This window comes from Strix aluco, chromosome 2, assembly GCF_031877795.1.
Source record: "Strix aluco isolate bStrAlu1 chromosome 2, bStrAlu1.hap1, whole genome shotgun sequence".
NCBI classification, from domain to species: Eukaryota; Metazoa; Chordata; class Aves; order Strigiformes; family Strigidae; genus Strix; species Strix aluco.
The window spans coordinates 65,153,543-65,171,468 of NC_133932.1; the positions used below are offsets into that span (position 1 = coordinate 65,153,543).

Here is a 17,926-nt window from a genome sequence, read left to right on the forward strand (position 1 = left end):
GTGAATATTTAGACGTGTGACCCTCTGAAGAAGAAAGATGCTTTTGGTTGCTACTCCTTTGCCTTCGGGTTAGCATCCATCCCTCCCACCTCCACCATTTGGACTTGGGGCCGGGGGTTGGGGAAAGGAAAAGCCCCATTTGTACTTGGGGCTGGGGGTTGGGGAAAGTTGTCCTAGTGTATTGTGAAAACTGAGACAGGGAGGGGGAAAGAGAGAGAGCTCTGTAAACCCCTGTGGTATCATTTGGGAATGGAATTCTTCATGCCCAGGCTTGCAGTTGCAGAAAATACTTGGTGTCATGTGGTCAGCAAATTAACATATGGTACCTGTCTTTATAACTTGCATTCATCTTTGCATGAGGTTAGAGTTGAGTTTGAATTGTTTATGCATCTTTTTGATTATCTTAATGTTTAAAATAACTTACTGGATTTCATACATTAGATACATTCAGACTTTTAAAATTATGTCAGTTATTTTCCTCCATATAAAATCTTTGTTAGATTAGAACTTCTAATCATGCTTTTTGTATTGGCCATTTCAGTCATGTCCCAGAGTTACGTGGTTATAAATTTAATCTTAATGTGTTTATTTCTAAGTGATTTTTCACTTTCTTCTGACACTGTTGTACATAAACAGTACTGATACTGTGTTGCTTATTAGAGATAAAGTTAAGAAAATGAATGGTGGGAAGGCATATAAACCCTGAAACATCTGTATGATGATGCACCACCAAAGAGGAGAGCCTCACTCTCTTAAGTAGTAATGACCAGAAAGTCCTTAAATAGTTCAGAATGGATGTGGTGATGCACCTGGACTTTCAAAGTGGAAACTCTAAAGGTATTCAAGGTTTTGGGATCCTGCTGAAATATGCTACTTGATTTCTGGGGGTTTTTTGGTTTTAGTTTAGACAAGGGGATGTGGTTGGGGGGAATCAATCTCAAGAGAATTATGACCAGTTCGTCACTTGTTAGTTTCATAAAGGCTAAATAGTACTCCAGCAAATGACATGACTGTAGGTAGGTTTCATAGGCAGTGTTGGTGTTAGCAAATGTTACAGTATTGGAGCTCTGGAAAGCAAAATGGCCGGTAGTGAGGATGCAACATCCTTGCGGGGTGTGTCTGAGTGGATTTACAGTGGACTGATCCAGGGCTGGGAGCGCTTCTGGAGTGTGTGTTCCATTTGTAGTTCAACCTAAAAAGGAACGAGCTCTTGCACACCGGTCCAGTTGTACAATGCAGCAGCTACACAGCATGTGGAGACCACTGAGTTTGGTTTCAGAACATGTTCCTGATCCAAATAACGTGGTGTACCTCTGTTAACATTTTTGTACCTATAGTAATTTCTAGCCGTCTAGGTACTGGGAGCTTGCCTTAGTAAATAGCTGCTCCTAAGTGTTGATAGACCTTTAGTTACATTTTTTCAACTACATTTAAATGCATTTTTCTTGAGATGGGTGCTTGTGTTGATTTGTCTATCAATTTCAAAAGCTGTTTAAGTGATGATGAAATACTTAGTTCCTAATCACTTACATGGATTCCATTTTTTGGCATTACTTTCTTAGTTTGTAACTTTCTCCTGATTACAAATTCATTCAAATAAATTCACAGTTTTGCTCCTGTTACAGAGGGTTGCATCACTTGTGCTTTGGCATGGTGGTATACTGAGTATTTAAACATATTCTGTGTTCCAAAATATATTATGACTGTTATATTTTACAGTTCAGGTAGTTTTCTTGACCTCTTCATTGTCACAGATCAATAAATCAAATTTATGCACGTAGACTTCTTTTTTGACAAGCTTTATAAAAAAACCCCAACGTTATCTGTAAGCCATAACTTGACTCACAAAAGCTCAGCACATCAAATAAAACTCGCCCGTTTCCATTTGCCCTCTTTAAAAATGTAAAACCATAGGGGGAAATTCCATTATCTATCTGGATCTACATACTCACACTGATGTTTGTCACTAGATAAATAGCTAGAGCTAGTCACAAACATTTGCAGAAATGGTAGCTTCTGGACTAAAACTGGCTGACGTTATATCCTGTGCAGGATTCCCATCTTTATAGGCTTCTGTTGCAGCTTCCTAATACTTGGGTCCTAGCAGACTGCTGCAGAGGTTAAACAGCTCCTTTACTTTATATTTCTATGTCATGATAACATTTTACATAGATTTTTCTAATGATGAACATTAAACTGTTTAGCAATTCTGAATGTAGACTAAATTTGAAGAAAATCTTAGAACGAGGCCTTCTGAGGCAAAACCAGAATACCCCCAGTAAACTGGAAGCTGACCTTTAGAAAATTTCCACAAAGAGATCTACTTGTATTTTCACTTCTATTTGTACTCATGCTAAAAAGAATATTTTATCTGCAGTGTTTTTGTTGTTCTTGATACTGAAAATATTGATCTTAAGTCTGAAAAAAACAAAGTTTGAAGGCTCTACCCTTTGATATATATCTGGTATTTGCCAAAATACTGAAGGCAAATTTATATTTTGGTACAAACTTTCCCTGAGGAACGTTTTGCCCAATGAAATACGACAACTGTCATTGTGCTTCCAGACTCAGTTCTGACTTGAGCTGATACAAATCCCACTAGGGGCTGAATCCACTTATTCAGCGCAGGTTAATTAAGTCTTTACTTGAGTGAACTATTATGTCCATCCCAGAAGCTGTATGGCTTGTAAATGAGAATGCTCAGTCTGAAGGGCAGTATCCAAGACAGATCTTATTGGTAAAAGCATATCTTGCATCTAATGGAAGACATTAAGAATATTGTGAGTGCTCTCATCCTGTAAGAGAGTAACGAGAGGCGATGGTAAGATGATGCGACTCCACACAGGCACACACACAGAGTTCCTCTGTATTGGTGCATTTTCTGATAACGTTTTTACGCTCCAGGAGCCTAATCACGCCTATTTTGCAAGTCAAGACCTCTGGCTTTCTTTTAAAGGTTCTTAAACCTCTACATTTTGAATTTATACTGTGCTACCTTTCAGTTAGCCTGCAGAAGTGGCAGGAAAAACATAATCAATTGTTCAAGTAGTATTATTTATATGTGGATTGCTTCAAGAAAATTGATTAAACATCCCCTGGAGTGTTTAATGGATTGTTTTCCCTCCTTTGAGATGCAGTAACACTTCAGTGCCTCAAGCCAAACTATTTTATAGTCAGCTTGGTTGTACCTGTTAGAATAGCACACTCTGAAAGGATAAAATATGTCAAGAAAGTGTACTTGGGTGTGAGATTTTCAGGTTCTGGGGGTTTGATTTTTTTTTTACATCTTTGCTAGACAAATACTATTAGCTATTTTTGTCATCTGCTCTAGTCTTACTGCAAATTGTTTTTTTTAACTGATAAGCATGCTAATAATTTCTGTTCTTCCATTTGTTCAGATAATAAAGCTTGTACCAACTTCAGAAGTTCATGTTTAAATCTAGTCTCACATGGTTAAACTGTCAAATTGGATTCTAAGGTGTTTAAAAGGAATGCCAGGAACAGAGCAGAGAAGAATGATAGGTAGCCAGATGCCCACCATCTGCAGAGAGGCAATGGAGGTCGGGCTCAGGAGATCAGGGATCTTCAGGTTTGATGCTATTGCTCACATTTGGTGTGAAGTGGCTGTAAACGGTTGGCTAATGTAACAGACAACTTCAGAGACTTAATCATGTGGGTTAGCCTCTAAAATGAAGTGAACTAGCCCATCTCTGAGTACTGAGAATCTGAAGCAACCTTATCTTCCTAGGGAAAGGGAAAACACTTCAGCGCAAGGCTAAGCCACAGAAGAAGCGGGAAGAAAAGGACAGAAGAGGGAAAGGAAAGCAACAGGAGGATGAACTGAAGGATTCCTTGGCAGATGATGACAGTTCTTCAACCACAACCGAAACCTCCAACCCAGATACAGAACCACTTCTCAAAGAGGTATGGCACTGCTTGTAGAAGGAGGCTTCTGTGTCGCTGGTGGGTCACCTGTTAGAGCAGGAATACAGGCTATTCCTCCCACCCTGCACCCAGCTTTCATATACTATACTACCTAACCAAGGAAGAATGGTAATTAGAAAACATCTTTCCCAATCCTTGCCTTCACTTCTCTATAGAATCTGCTCCTGAGTGTGAACATGCTTGAATCGTGTAGTCTCAGGACTGAAGGTGCTTGAGTGACTGTGGTTTGAGAAGTCACCAGTTGTCAGCAGCACTGTGGTAATTATCTCTCTGCACACTCCTAGCCTAGTCTATTTGCAGAGTAAAATGCCAAAGTATCAATACCAATTTTACTCGATAATCAAGTTGTGTGCTAAAACCATGCATTTCAGCAGTTACAAAGGGTCATTGCACTGGAGGTAACTTGTCAGCAAGTAGTTGACTTAATTACCTTTGACAGTAGCCCTACCCTTATTCATTTGGCTTACATGCTTCTAGGTAATGAACTAAAGCTCTTGACAATTTGTGTAGTGGCCAGGTGGTCTTAAATATTTTGTCCTAAAGCACGTTCTAGGGAACCAAACACAGCAAAGGTAATCAATTACAAAGAGAAAAAAAACAAGCCTAAATTTTGACATGTCTTAACTTTGAACTTTGGAAAAGGTAGAGATTCTAGCTGGGCTAAAAAAGAAAAGAAATCCATGTAATATGTTTTAGAAGTTACGGTTTGGTAAGTTCTCATTTGAAAATCACCTTTGCTTTTTCAGGATGGCTATTTGACAGTATACTTGTATTCAGAAAGTCTTAGAAGTGTAGTTAAAAAATAATAAATCGGATGGTGAAGTCGCTCGTGTTCTCTGCTTTGTTGAAGAGTCTGTTTTAGATGCCTGGCCTGCGTACAACAGCTGCAGTGTAGCTCTCAGTACAGAACTAGCATCTTTTTAAGTAGCCTTGGAGGCTGTGACCTGAGGAGTGTGTTTGCAAACATCCAATCTCCTTGAAGCACGTTAATTTGCTGGGTATTTCGATTTCTACTTCTCCGAATAGAAAAAAATAGATAGCACGTTTTATAGGTATACTCACTAAGTAGTAAAAAGATACCTTCTGTGCTGTAAAAATGCACATTTTCAAATAGCATTCTTGCCTCAGCCTGATTTATACTATGTATGTTGTGATGCAAGAGGGACTTGACTTTTCATTAATATATTAACCTGTTATTATAATGTCTCTTATAGGAACCTGAAAAACAAAAGGGAAAAGTTATACCAGAAAAACCTGAAAATGAAATAGTCCAAGTGAAACAGAAAAGTAAAAAACCGCTAACAAGTATCAAGAAAGAAAACCCTGTAGATGTGAAAACCAGGTAAGCATAGCAAAGGCTTTTTAGGAGAGAAGGCATCATGCTTGAAGGGAAGATGGATTGATAAAAATCTGTGCATTTGACCGTTGTGGTTGCCAGGCTGGCTGATGTTAACAGCAGATATCTTTAAGCAGCTTCCTCTTCCTTCCTGATATCAGGGAATATCTGAAGCTTGTAAATAATAAATTATTTAAGTGCATAAATAAAATGAGAACTAAATCCAGAGCAGAAAATCAGGTTAAGCAATGTTAAGTTTTTTGTAACAGGTATCACATACACAAAATAGGGTTAATGTTTCTACAGGAGCTTCTAGTGGCAGCACAGTAAGCCAGCGCAAACACGAGTCCCTTTGGTTGCCCTTGGTGAAATTACAGCCATGCAATTTCCTTTTCGGTATCACAGAGTAAGATCAGAGTCTTGGATATGTTATTAAAGGAGGCTGCTGCGGCTGCCAGTCCCTTTCCCTTACTGGCAGGCGGTTGATTGCAGATGGCAGAAAGGGGAAAAATGAAGAACCTTAGTCTTACTAGATCTAGTTCATTCTGAAAGAGTATTCTGAAATTCTGAAATCAGATCGGTATCCAAGTGCCACAAAAGTAAACTTTACCAAACTGAGGCATGGTATATTGGCCTGTGCTTTCCTTGTTGCTGTAATTAATATTAGATTAACTGGGATTAGTAGTTAGTATAAATAAATTTTCTTCAAAATATTTCTGAAAACACTGCCTGGCAAAGTCTCCTCCTTATCTTATTTATTCTTACTATCATCTGCTTTTCTTTATCATATAAATCACAAGTTCATGACACGTGACAGTATTGAAAGGCAACAATGAAAGCTGGTTTGGAATTCTTCTGAAAGAAATGGGTAAAATAGTTCCTCCCTAGAAAGTCTGAGACACAGTCAAATAGCTGGAGAAAAAGAACAGTATATAGCCAAATGAATTTGGTGGTGGGTTTGAATAGTTTTATGTCAACGACTAAAAGATGATCCTCTGCATTCAGGGCGACAGCAATATCTTAAAGATCTAACAAGAGTGTGTGGGGGCAGAGTAGAAAAATGACAGTTGCCATCTCTTGTTGCCTCTGTATAATCAAGCAGGTTTTGTAATCCCAGAGCTCCAGGATGAAAGCCCTAATAACTGTGTGGAGCAGTGTGGGTAGAAAATGAGCCAGGGCTGAGGAAGGGTGGAGCTGCATATAGGAGAAATACAAAACCCTGCTTATGAATAGCTTTGAAGATGAGCATAAGTTTGACATAAGAAAGCCACAGGAGACCAGTCTTTTGTAAGACCGTATGGCATATATAAAAAAAATTTCCTCTTCAGCACTTCAGAGAGCTTAAAAATAAATGGATCTCTGTTTTCATTTAGTTCCTTGGAATTGTCTTATACTCCCCCGATGGAAAACAAGCAGCGCAAAACCTTTCCATCCAAGATATCTACCCAGCACCTTTTGACGAATGGGTCTAAATCAAGAAACCTCCCCAAAACGAGAGGTAGTGTGAGGCTATTTTTTATAAATACCCCGAAGTTTTATTCGGTTGTTTGTAACCCCTCTGGAGTGCTTAATTCTAAGTCTGGTGTGCAAAGAAAGCTGTTCAGTTTATTATGCACAGACTTGCTTTTCTTCTTCTTTTGTTCTAATAGGTCCCAACAGTAAGTTAATGGAGAGCAGGCCATCAGTGTTAGCAAAATTTCTCCCCGGTGGTTCTGGACAGGAGCTAGGAAACACCAGCAGCTCAGAAGGGGAAAAGGATTCTCCACCACCAGAGTGGGACTCTGTGCCGCTTCACAAAGCTGGCAGCTGTAAGTAATCGCTAGAGGATGACAGAACTAGTCTTCTGAAATGAATATCTGTAGGTAGGCTTGGTCTGTTTATAGATCTTCCTCTCTCATTTTCACTGCATAGTTGTGCTCCTGTTTTCTGCTGAGGGCCTCGTATTGATAGCATCTAGTACGAGTTGGGAGGTTTGAAACCACGTGGGCAGAACATGGGCCATTCTGCGGCTCTTCAGTGATGAACAGGATTCAGAAGCTGCTGGGGAAATTGAGGAAATGAGAATTACCGCTTGAATACTGAATGTATTTTCTACAGCGTATGGGGTTTTGCTTGGTCAGGTCTGCTGCAGCCAGAGTTGAAACTAATTCAGTGATTTGTCCTTGAGAGGGAACACTGAAAACGCCTTACTGCAGCGGTTACCGTGGGGCACTATTATAAGCTTTTTGGTTGTGTTGTAAGTTCCATGTGTAGGAACAGAATCACCTTCCTCTTGCGTGTGAGCATAAAGTCATCCCTCTCCATAGCGCTCACTTAGAAAGGTTTTTACTTCTGTACAAACCAGTTTATCTTGGTGCTTTCATTGCAGTACGATCTCTCCAAAAATAGGCAGTAAACCTGAATAACAATAGGTGAACGTAGAGAAGGAGATACTTCTTCGATCACCAGGAACAGCCTTTGTCATAATTCCCCTTTGTTGTAATGTAAATACTACAGGAAGATGTTTTGTGTTTCTCTTTATAGCTACGGACAACCTTTATAAACTCTCTCTGCAAACCCTGAATGCAGATGCTTTCCTGAAACAGCGACAGCCCTCGCCGACACCTGCCTCTCCATCTCCTCCTCCTCCTCCCGCATCGTTTGCTTTTGGGCCCCGAGGAGGCACTTACAGCAGCATTGTGAACAGCAGCTGCAGCAAGTGAGTCCAAGTCTGCCCCTCCTACTGCCTTCCCAAGCCCAGAACGCTGTGGAACCCCTGTGCTTCATACAGCATGTCTCCCTCTTCTCAGACCCATTTCCTCTTCCCATGGAAACTGCTTTTTTGCAGACACTGCTGTGCATATCTTACTGTGCTATTTATATTTCTCTGGGGTTTCTTACGACTTGGTAGATTGGAAAAATGTGCAATTACATGAACTGTTGATCTGCTGTTAACATTTTCATGAATGCTAGCTTAAATTGCTGCTTTTTTTTACCAAACTGCTGAAGTCCAAAACCTTATTTTTTTTTTCTTTCTCCTTTAAGTGAAACGAAAAGCAAGCAGCCTAATGGTACCAAACATAAGCTGGCAAAGGCAGCTTCTCTTCCAGGCAGGAATGGTAACCCCACTTTTGCTGCTGTAGCTGCAGGTTATGACAAGAGCCCAGGTACTAGAACCAGCTTGGAGTTCTAAATATTTCTGAATATTTCCTGAAATTCTGTTATTTTGTTGTTTTTTATTTTACTCATTTTATATATATATTCTTGCAGGTGGCAGTGGTTTACCAAAGGTTTCTCCAAGCAAGACAGATGTTTCCAGCAATATCAGCATTTCCCACACAGTTGTTGACAGTGATGGCTCTGACAGGTAATTTTTATATTCTCTAGGCAAATACCTAGGCCCCTAGAGAAGAAGATTGAATTCTGTCACTACCTTCCAAAATGCCATTAACGGCTCACATTTTGGTTTGTTCCTTTTATTAAACTGTTCTTTGAAGTCTGGGCACAGCATACCTCACCTTGCAAAAAAAAAAATGGAACTTAGAGCTGACCCAGAAGTAGAGAGAAGGATGTTCTGGATGTGATGGGGACTATTCCCTCATCATTCCAAGTAACTCAACAATCTTGTGTTCCCCAGGTGTCCGAACAATGAGAAATCAACTTGGCTTTCAGTATTGAGGAGTGCGTACCAAGGTCACTTAAAATAGTTTGCAGGCAGAATACCCTGCTGTACAACAATATCTTTCACTCCCAGTTTTAACACTGAGACCCGAACTATCACTGGGCTTTGCGTAGGAGCAGAATAGAGCTGCGCTCAATCACGTTCCCCAAGGCACACTGTCTTTTCTGACATGTTTTGGCAGTGCATGTCTGTCTCAGTTGTAAAAAGCAGGGAGTGTCTGGTAACCTTTCTGGAATAGGAAAGAGACTTGAAGTTTCAATACACAAGGGAATTGATTTTCTGAGCAGTTTGTGGGTGGGGTTTTGGATTGTTTTTGTAAATGTTTATCACTGGTTCCAGTTAACTCATCTGTATTTTCAAGAAGCTTGCCCACAAGCTAGAATGTGAGCATTTGTATGCCTTCTGAGTTGCTCTAAATTTTATCTGCTTGTTAAAAAAAACCTGCGCTATTGCTTAGACCCTATAGGTTTTCTGAAAAAATGATTAAAAGAGCCACTCACAGGTTTGTGTTGGAGCTCAGTCGACAGATTAAAGAGCGTGTTGCTCCAAGGGTGGGTATATACCCAGGAAAATGGTATTTCACTGAAATCTTTTGTTAAAACAAAAATAAGCTGAATTCCTAACTCTTGATCACCATTTGTACACGTACATTTGTACGTAGACTAGTAAGTTAATATTGTCGGTATTATCGTGTTAACGAGTTGTATATTGCTTTCCCATTGCTCCATAATATTTAGTTCGGGTTTGTGGAGTCCAATCAGCAATCCCAGCAGTCCCGACTTCACGCCTCTCAACTCATTCTCTGCATTTGGACATTCTTTTAACTTAACTGGAGGTGAGTTTTTGTTTCCAAGTATTTTTTTGTATTCAAATAAAGGTAAAGAAACAGTGTGTCTCCGTTCCACTGGTCGAAGTACAGACAGTGTTCCCATCCCTGCCCCCAAAAAGGAGGACTATGTAGGAAAGTGTGTTGAAAATTCGGTGGGGTGTTCTGTGTTTCAGCCCAGAGAGAGTCAGTGGAAACTCTTAGAGTGTTTGTTGGGCTGGAAATGCTCAGTTTTGAAGTTTCTCAGGTTCAGTAAAATTTCTTGATACTTCTTTTTTCCTTAGTCTTCCTCCCCTCCATCCCTCCCCCTGAAGCTTTACTGTAGGTCTCAGAAGTTGTGCCACTAGGCCTGTGGTTTCCTGAGCACTTTATGCCTGTATAAAACCATTGCTTTATAAACAAGGCAATGGCCCATCCCTCGTGTCGCTTTCCTCTTGTGTTCTGCTCTAGTGTTTGAATAGCCGCATGATGAACTGATGCATGCTAAACCCAGCAATTAATTCCTGTCTTTAAATATTTCAGTAAACTTTCCATACGTGACTACTGAGATGGGCCGGGCTTTGGTGCAGGCAGGCAATATTGTAGGGCACAGGTGCTCTGTGTACTTACGGAGATTTGCACACTGTGTTTGGAGATGCACGGGATTTTTTTTTAAGGTGTCTGCAAAAGATGATAGGCCAAGCAAACTTGCCATGTGGCATTTTCAAAATGGATCGTGTATCTACTGAAAAAATTGCATGTCTGCTGAAAAATGCTGGGGGTCCGCAGTTAATAGCAGCTCCTGCCGTGGGGTTCTTTCATCTTCGTCGGCAACACTGGGCGCCAGCGACTCTGCAGGATGGCACTAGGCTGCCTGGGAGCAGGCTGGTGTGCGGGCCCCAGGCGAGCCACGAGCGCTGGTGCTGCCCTCTCCTTCCCGTAGCAGAGATGGGGTCTGGGCCGGGGCGCAGCCAGGGCCACCCCCATACCAGGAGTTTCCTGGAAGGGTGCGCTGTGAGGCGAGCGACAGCTGCGATTGCAAGAGGCTCCTTCAGCCCGGGCGCTGACTCCACTGCAGTTAACACTTGCTGTGAGGAACTGCCAGGACTCGGTGCTGCCGTGCTTCTGCCTGGTTCCCTGACTACTTTCGGCTAAATAATAGCAAGAACAAATCCCATAGGCCGATACTGAATTAGACACAATAAGCATATAACTCTTTTTCCTTGCTATAACTGTGAGTCTAACTTTGTTGTCACTGTCTGCTGCAGGGCGTGTGAGATGAGATCTGTATTACTGTGTGACCTCTTCTAATCTCAATTCTTGCGCTGCAGCAGGGCCTGCTAGAAAAATATGGGAAATAACTGTGAAGAGTATCAGTCTGCTGTGGTTCTTGGAAAAAGAGGAAGAGTAATGTACTCAGTTTTATTTCATTTTATTTTTAGAGGTTTTTAGCAAACTTGGTTTAGCTCGATCTGCTTATGGGCAGGATGTTCAAAGAAACTGGAGTGAATTCAATAATGTTCCATCATCCATCTGGGATCCTTCAGCTACAGATTCTGTACCCTCCTGGCCAACAAGCTCAAGCTCCCCAACTCATACAACTGCAGTAAGTATTCAGTCCAAATACAGCACTTTATTACTGTTACCAACCTGTTCTGTATCTGCCATCTAATTTCATTTAGAGGATTTTTAAATTTGGATGAAAAAAATCAACTGAAGGATAAAGGAAAAGAGAAGCTGTATGTATTCCTCATTCTGTGTAGTTAAGTTGACGTGGCTGTTGGACAAAGAGTGATTAGTCCACTCACTTGCGGATGATGAATCCATGTAAATTGCTTCATATAAAAGCATTTCTCACGAGAGCATCTTGCAGCACTTACAAAAGCGTGTTCTGTTCCCACCTGCTTTGGGATTGTGGAAAGAACCATTCTCCTCCTGTGCCATGGCTGGGCACTGCCTCTGTCACTTCCAGTTTGATGGACAGTTGCAAAATAGCCAATCTGATAACTTTCAGACTTTGATTCTGTTTCCGGAATCCAGTGTTGCACCTACTTGTAAATTAACAAAAGGTTAAAAAAAAAAAATTATCTTTCAGCTTAGTAAAAACACTGACAGACTGAGCATAAGGTGAAGCCTTTAAACTGGTGACTAATTTTGATGGAGATCTTGAGCGTAGCTGAAGAAGTAGTAAAAACAACTATTACACAGATTGTAGAACTGCTCTCTGATCCTTGTGCCTCTATCTGTCAGAATAAAACTTACACCGCAACAGCTGTCTTCAGTGCCAGCTGAAATCGTTCTTCATCTTGTCTTCTGAAAATGTTTTTGTAGTGAGTAAGAGGCAGTGTTTACTTCACCTGGTAGCAGTTCAGATGGAGTGGGGGAAGGCGGGGGGCAGGGGAAGCCAAAGAAGGTCACACAGCTTCTTATAGACACACACACTCACTGATCCCACCCTTGTCATGTGGTTACAACTGTAGCTGTAACCTCCCTAAAACTATGTAAGGAGAGATTTTTTGCTTTCTGGTCACCTGGAGGGCAGATTTCTTGGCATTTGATAGAAGGAGGGATTGAGGACAACCAGAACAATCTCTCTAGCTCCTAACTCTTAACATATTTCCTGGCCTCTTCTGAAAAATATTTGTAAGTGTGCGTCAGGAAGCACTGAGATGGAAGCCAGACAAATGGTATAGAAGAATTGTCAGTCTCTCCCTTTAAATACTTTGATGGGGGAGGTGGGGAGGGAAAGCATTTTAGAAGCTTATTCAAGGAGATGACTTAGTAAACAAGAAGCAGCAAATGGACTGAAATATTCAAAGCCTTTTTAATGATAGTGACTTAAGTTCTTAGGGTGAGACAGGACAGGAAAGCTTGGCTGTTCCTGTCACAGAAGGTCCTTGCTCTAAGTGCTAGATAAGAAAGCAGGTACCGGGCCAGGGCTCTGCTGGTTTCTCCTTTCTGGCAGAAGAGCCAAAGCCGTTCTTGCAAACAGCGCTCATATAGCGGCTTCTGTGTCACCCTCTTTTCTAGGAAGGTTTCTGGGGAGTTGATCATCCTCCTTCTTTATTCCTCTTGCTTTCTCACGTTGTGCATAACTGCTTCTGTACTAAACAGCGTTTGAGTTCTGGGTCCCATCTCCCCTCAGGCCTTGCTGCATTGCTGGTAATTCTCCCCAGGTTTCTTTCTAACCACAGTCCCTTATTCCTCTTTCGTCCATTTCCCTGTGTGTAGTTTTGTACCTCCCTCCACCAGCCGTGTAGGGGAGCAGCACTAACCTAAGGTACTCTTCTCTGCCGCTCCTTTCCTGATTGCTTCTACTTCACGAGCCGTTGCCTTTCTATCAGGGACTCCCAAACGCTTTTGGGACACATAGGAATAGTTCCTGGCTCTTGCCCACAGGAGGAAATAAGAGTGGACTTTTAGTGTTAGGGTTGGTGTCTGAGCAGCAGAATGAGTGTTTCCTGCTGTAGCCTCAGTAGTCTAATCCTTGTATAGCTTAAATATAACCATTTATTTATATAACAGTAATAAACTGTGACCCTAGTTTGGCTCAACTTCTCAGTGACATTGGAGAGTCCTAATGACGTTGGCCCGGTTAACCCCTGAGTGTGTTCAAAACTCCTGTCCAACCCTGGGTATCAGATTCTTTGAGGATCCTTTGGTCATGTGTTAGTGTCCAACCAATCTCAGGTATGATCAGACTGAGCATATCTTCTTCATTCCAGGGGAGAAAATAAAAACCTGAAATTAAGACACTTTCAGAGTTTACCTTGTTTATTTTTCTAAAGGGATTTTTATTTTAATCTTCAGATGCAGAGTACACTGATACTGGTTAACCTTTAGTGTGCATTATCCAAGGGCTGAGATCTTGGGAAGGGATGCCCTATTCCACCCAGTAAATCCAAACATAAGAATGTTTGTACCTTACAGCACTTACTCAACAAGTCCACTGCCTTTTGGATGTAGCAAGTTTACTGTATATTTGCAAATTGAATTTACAGCCTATGTACATTAAACCTATTGGTGCTGAGGTATATAGTGCATTAAGCCTACATGTAGCAGGTCCTGTGCTAATATTAGCATGAAAGTTATGCTAACCTTTCTCATCGCCATCTTTGGCTGCTTCCGGGTATCACTTTCCACCACCTCAGGGGTTAGATTCCTCTGCTTGTTGCTTGCTACTGTTTGGGCTTTAATAAAACAGTTGACAAAACCTGGGCCTTGTTCATTTCTGCATGTGTTCTTAGGCTTGCTGTACCTGTCCTGTGCATCCCAAATGCATTTGTGATGTGTTGCAGCACACCTGCATCTGCACCAGGAGCATTTGTCAGAGACTTCCAGCTGTCTTGGGCCAGGACAGACTTACTGGAACTCCATGACAAAGGGCCAGTTCTCCAATCCCCTCTCCCTTCATCTGGGGAAATTTTGGATGGGGGGAAAAGGTATATACTGGGAATAGGGGGAGGCACAGTGGGGCTGAACGCAGGTAGGTTCATCCAGAATGTACAGATACATCTGAATACAAGGAGATAAGTGTGCAAACAGCCAAAATAGGATCAAGGAATAGACTTCGCCGCTACCTTCCATTACAACTTGAATTTTGTTGGTTTTTTGAGACTTGAACCATGTTTATCTACCTCATTCTATCTAGTTTAATAAGCTTGAGCTTTTTGGCCCTTGTGCTAAAGCTTGAATACTAGTAGTGCTTAAATTAGTAATGGTATGGGGATGTATAAGCTCGAAACCAGCTGAAAAGCCTGTCATGTAATTGCACTCTGCAGCCCATGCAGTTACCAGATGCGTTCAGTGACCGGTAGTAGTGTGGTTCCTCTGGGCAAGCTCTAGTAAAGGGAGTTGAAAACTCCATGTTGCAGTGAAGATGGAAGGGCTTCCACAGCAGGCTTGCTGCAGCTTAGATACTTTTCTTTTGGGGGGCTGTAAACAAGGTGAAAATAGAGGTTACGGAATGGCTACTTACCTGGCTCTGTCTTTACTGCAGTCAATCCTTGGCAACCCAAGTGGCCTGTGGTCCACCACTCCGTTCAGCAGTTCCATTTGGTCAAGTAATCTCAACAGCGGCCTTCCCTTCACCACTCCAGCGAACGCCTTGTCAGGCATTGATCTCATGGGTAGTGAAAACTCCTCTGCTGCACCTCCTCCGCCTGCCGCTGCCACCGTTGCCAATCCTGCTGAAGACATGGGACAGACCTACAATCCCTGGAGAATTTGGAGCCCAACAATTGGAAGACGAAGTTCAGATCCTTGGTCTAATTCACACTATCCTCACGAAAACTGAAGTTAAGCAAAAGGAAAGAACTCTAATCCAGGTCATGATACAATTCTGAATGCAAATTTTGGAAACATCATTTTCAGGCTGTTGCTGGTCATTGCTTCCCGCCCCCCCACCCCTCTGCGCCAGTCATGCTTTCATCACTTGCTCCTTTTTAAAGTCTGTCCTGCAATATGGTAGTGTGAGATTGCAGATAAGCTTGAAAAAGTCTGGGTGTGGTCACAAATCCCAACTACAGCTGAAGCCTGTAAATCTGAACAGTTTCACTGGTTTCATATTTTACCATCTGCCATCTTTATTTAGGAAACGATTTGAACTATAAAAACAGTCCTGGCATGCAACACTTTCATGAAAAGTACCGGTTTGGGTTTTTAAATTTTTTCCAGTATTATCCTCCAAGTTCTAATTTAAAATCAAAAGGCACTTTGTGCTAAAATGCAGAGTATTTTTTTAAAATAAGGCTGTCTTTGGTAACACAGGTTCTAAGAATGTAAAAATGAAAAAAAAAAAAATCAACAAAAAAAACCAACACAAAACCTTAAGAGCAAAATGGCTGAATGTAAGAGCATTCTGTTGAGACTGTAATACACTTTCTGTGCTGTTTGTACATTTGTAAACCTGAACGCATTTTTAAGTTGAACTGAAATGCACACAGCCAAGACTTGTGGAAGAAACAAGATACCTTGTGCATTTCTTACGGATACAACTTTGGGTTGTACTTTAAAATAAATACTGCTTTTTTCAAGATCTGTCTGCTGTAATTCTGTTCTCATGGTATTTTCTCAACTTGTGCGTGCATGAATCCTCTTGGTGGTGGTAGCCTTCGAGCCAAAATCTACTGCGTGTAGAGCCTATAGTAACAGAAACTTCATTGCAGATGAAACCTGGTGCCTCAGAAGCTTGGGTTTGTATAGCAGTGGAGAATTAGAAATTGTTTTCAGGGTTACACAGTGCCACCCACTCAAATTTGCTGGATAGGGAAATGCTGGAAAAATGTCTACGCTGTTTAAGTTTCCAAGTATCAGGCACAGTAGCAGCTGCTGCTGTTGATGCTATGCCCATACCTTGCACTGTTCTTGCATAGGTCTCAACAAGTTCCTTACTATTTTTAGATATGATTTATCTGTCCTGTTTTTCTTCATTAACAGTAAAGCAAGCCCCAGTGACTGTATCTTCATCTGAGTTAAAGCCAGGTAAAAGCAAAATTAGAAAAATGTTAGCAGTCACCAGCAACACAAATTATGACTCAGTGGCACTGCTTAAAATTTACTGCAGTGGATTTTTATCAGAATCCATCCTTTTAAAGAGTAAGATCTCTAGATTTTAGTTAAAACCTTTATGCCACAAGGAATATTGTATGCAACAAAATATGAGGGTTAAATAACTAATTGAGACAGTGTCCACTTTTCCAGCTCACATCATGCAAACACAATCTCTACAACTTTCAGATTGCTGTCTTCCTGCTGCCACCAGCAGAAGCTTGAAGGTATAGAGCTCTGAACTAGGAACCTGCTGGAACTCCTTTGTTCTTAAAATTTGGGTATTTCTAGAACCATGCAAGGTCATGAAACGTTCAATTTGGATTTGTGTGCAATTTCTTTCTGAGTAACTGGGCAAACAAGTATCTTTATTTTGCATGCAAAATAAAGAAGAAGTAGTTAAGCTACTGACATGCCAGGGCCTGCTTCTCTGTGTGTGGAACTTGGGAAGATAATTAACTAGCAGTAACTTCAAGGTGAAAGGAGCTGCTTAAGGTAATGTGCCACCTCATTTTCCCAGAGGTGTTTATATTAGAATTGGTGCCATGGAGGATAGAAGCAGAAACTAATTCTGAGATACTAATGGTCCTCAGTGGTTTAAGCAGTTGTGAGGACTGGAAAAATATTCTGCTTTAAAAATACTTTCCTTTGAACAAGACAAGGCAACACACAAGTAATTTAGACTTTTTTCCCCAAAAATGTGAGCTGTTCTCTTGTGTTACTGCAGATAACCTCTGCTGCCTTTAGAATATTCTCAGCTCTTACTTTTGAAGAGTTTCTTCTTGAGCACCAGTTAAATATTACTTAAGTTCTAGGGGTGAAACAAGCTGAACTATGAAGATCTTTGACACAGACCTTTCAGTTTCCTAAGAGAAGAATAAACATACCTTTCTTCCCACATTTATAAGGAAAATGTCCTAGGCCTAAAGCCTTCCTACTTCTGAGTGTCTTATCTTCCTTCCCTCTACTCAGTGGTTATTTTGGAAAGCACCTTCACTCTGTTCTGCCTGGTTAAAGAAAGCAAAAGAGCTGCCTTACAAAGAAGTCCTAATTGTAATGGACAGGTAAAATCTGGGCAGAAGTTAGGTATTTCTAAAGAAAAAAATTTCTAGAGAAACCTCTGTGTATGGTAAGTCTATGCACAATGCAGGTTTTGCTGCCTTCTCCCTGAGGTGTCTACTTGCCAGCTTTTATGGTATAGTCTCTCTTTACCTGCACTGAAAACACTTCTAAAATTGCTGAAAACTGGGGGGGGGGGGCATGTGATGAGCCAGAAGCATCCACAGACATTACAGAGTAACAGAGAGGACAGATCTCTTATGATGAGGTAAAAATAAAAGAAAATTACCTTTTGGCAAAGCACATGTAAAGAGTCTTACATAAAAATTTAGATGGCTTTGAAAATGTTGCAGCCTGCTGGAAGGACAACTTAAGATAAAAGAACATGGGGAGAAGTAAGGTCAAAAGCTCAGAAGCAAGGGTGGACTCCGTTTTCAAAAGCAGAATGAAGAAGACTGAAGCTCAGACCATGAGGGAAGTTCCATCTCAACTAAAAAGATCAGAGGAAAAAACAGCTTAAAGTGGTTGGAAGACAGGCTGTTCTGGAAACCAGGGAGCTTGCAGCCATTCT

At 41.2% G+C, this 17,926-nt stretch overlaps 1 protein-coding gene across 1 annotated transcript in view; it reads left to right on the forward strand.

Moving 5' to 3' along the window:
• TMEM131 (transmembrane protein 131) overlaps positions 1–15,782 on the forward strand; it is a 101,738-nt gene extending 85,956 nt beyond the window's left edge. Inside the window, exons 32-41 of the mRNA XM_074815033.1 lie at positions 3,749–3,924; positions 5,160–5,287; positions 6,655–6,779; positions 6,931–7,089; positions 7,805–7,979; positions 8,306–8,427; positions 8,531–8,627; positions 9,680–9,777; positions 11,190–11,353; positions 14,747–15,782. Of these exons, the coding sequence (XP_074671134.1) occupies positions 3,749–3,924; positions 5,160–5,287; positions 6,655–6,779; positions 6,931–7,089; positions 7,805–7,979; positions 8,306–8,427; positions 8,531–8,627; positions 9,680–9,777; positions 11,190–11,353; positions 14,747–15,043 (1,541 nt within the window). The 3' untranslated portion in view covers positions 15,044–15,782. The remainder of the gene's footprint in view (positions 1–3,748; positions 3,925–5,159; positions 5,288–6,654; positions 6,780–6,930; positions 7,090–7,804; positions 7,980–8,305; positions 8,428–8,530; positions 8,628–9,679; positions 9,778–11,189; positions 11,354–14,746) is intronic.
• The last annotated feature ends 2,144 nt before the right edge of the window (positions 15,783–17,926 follow it).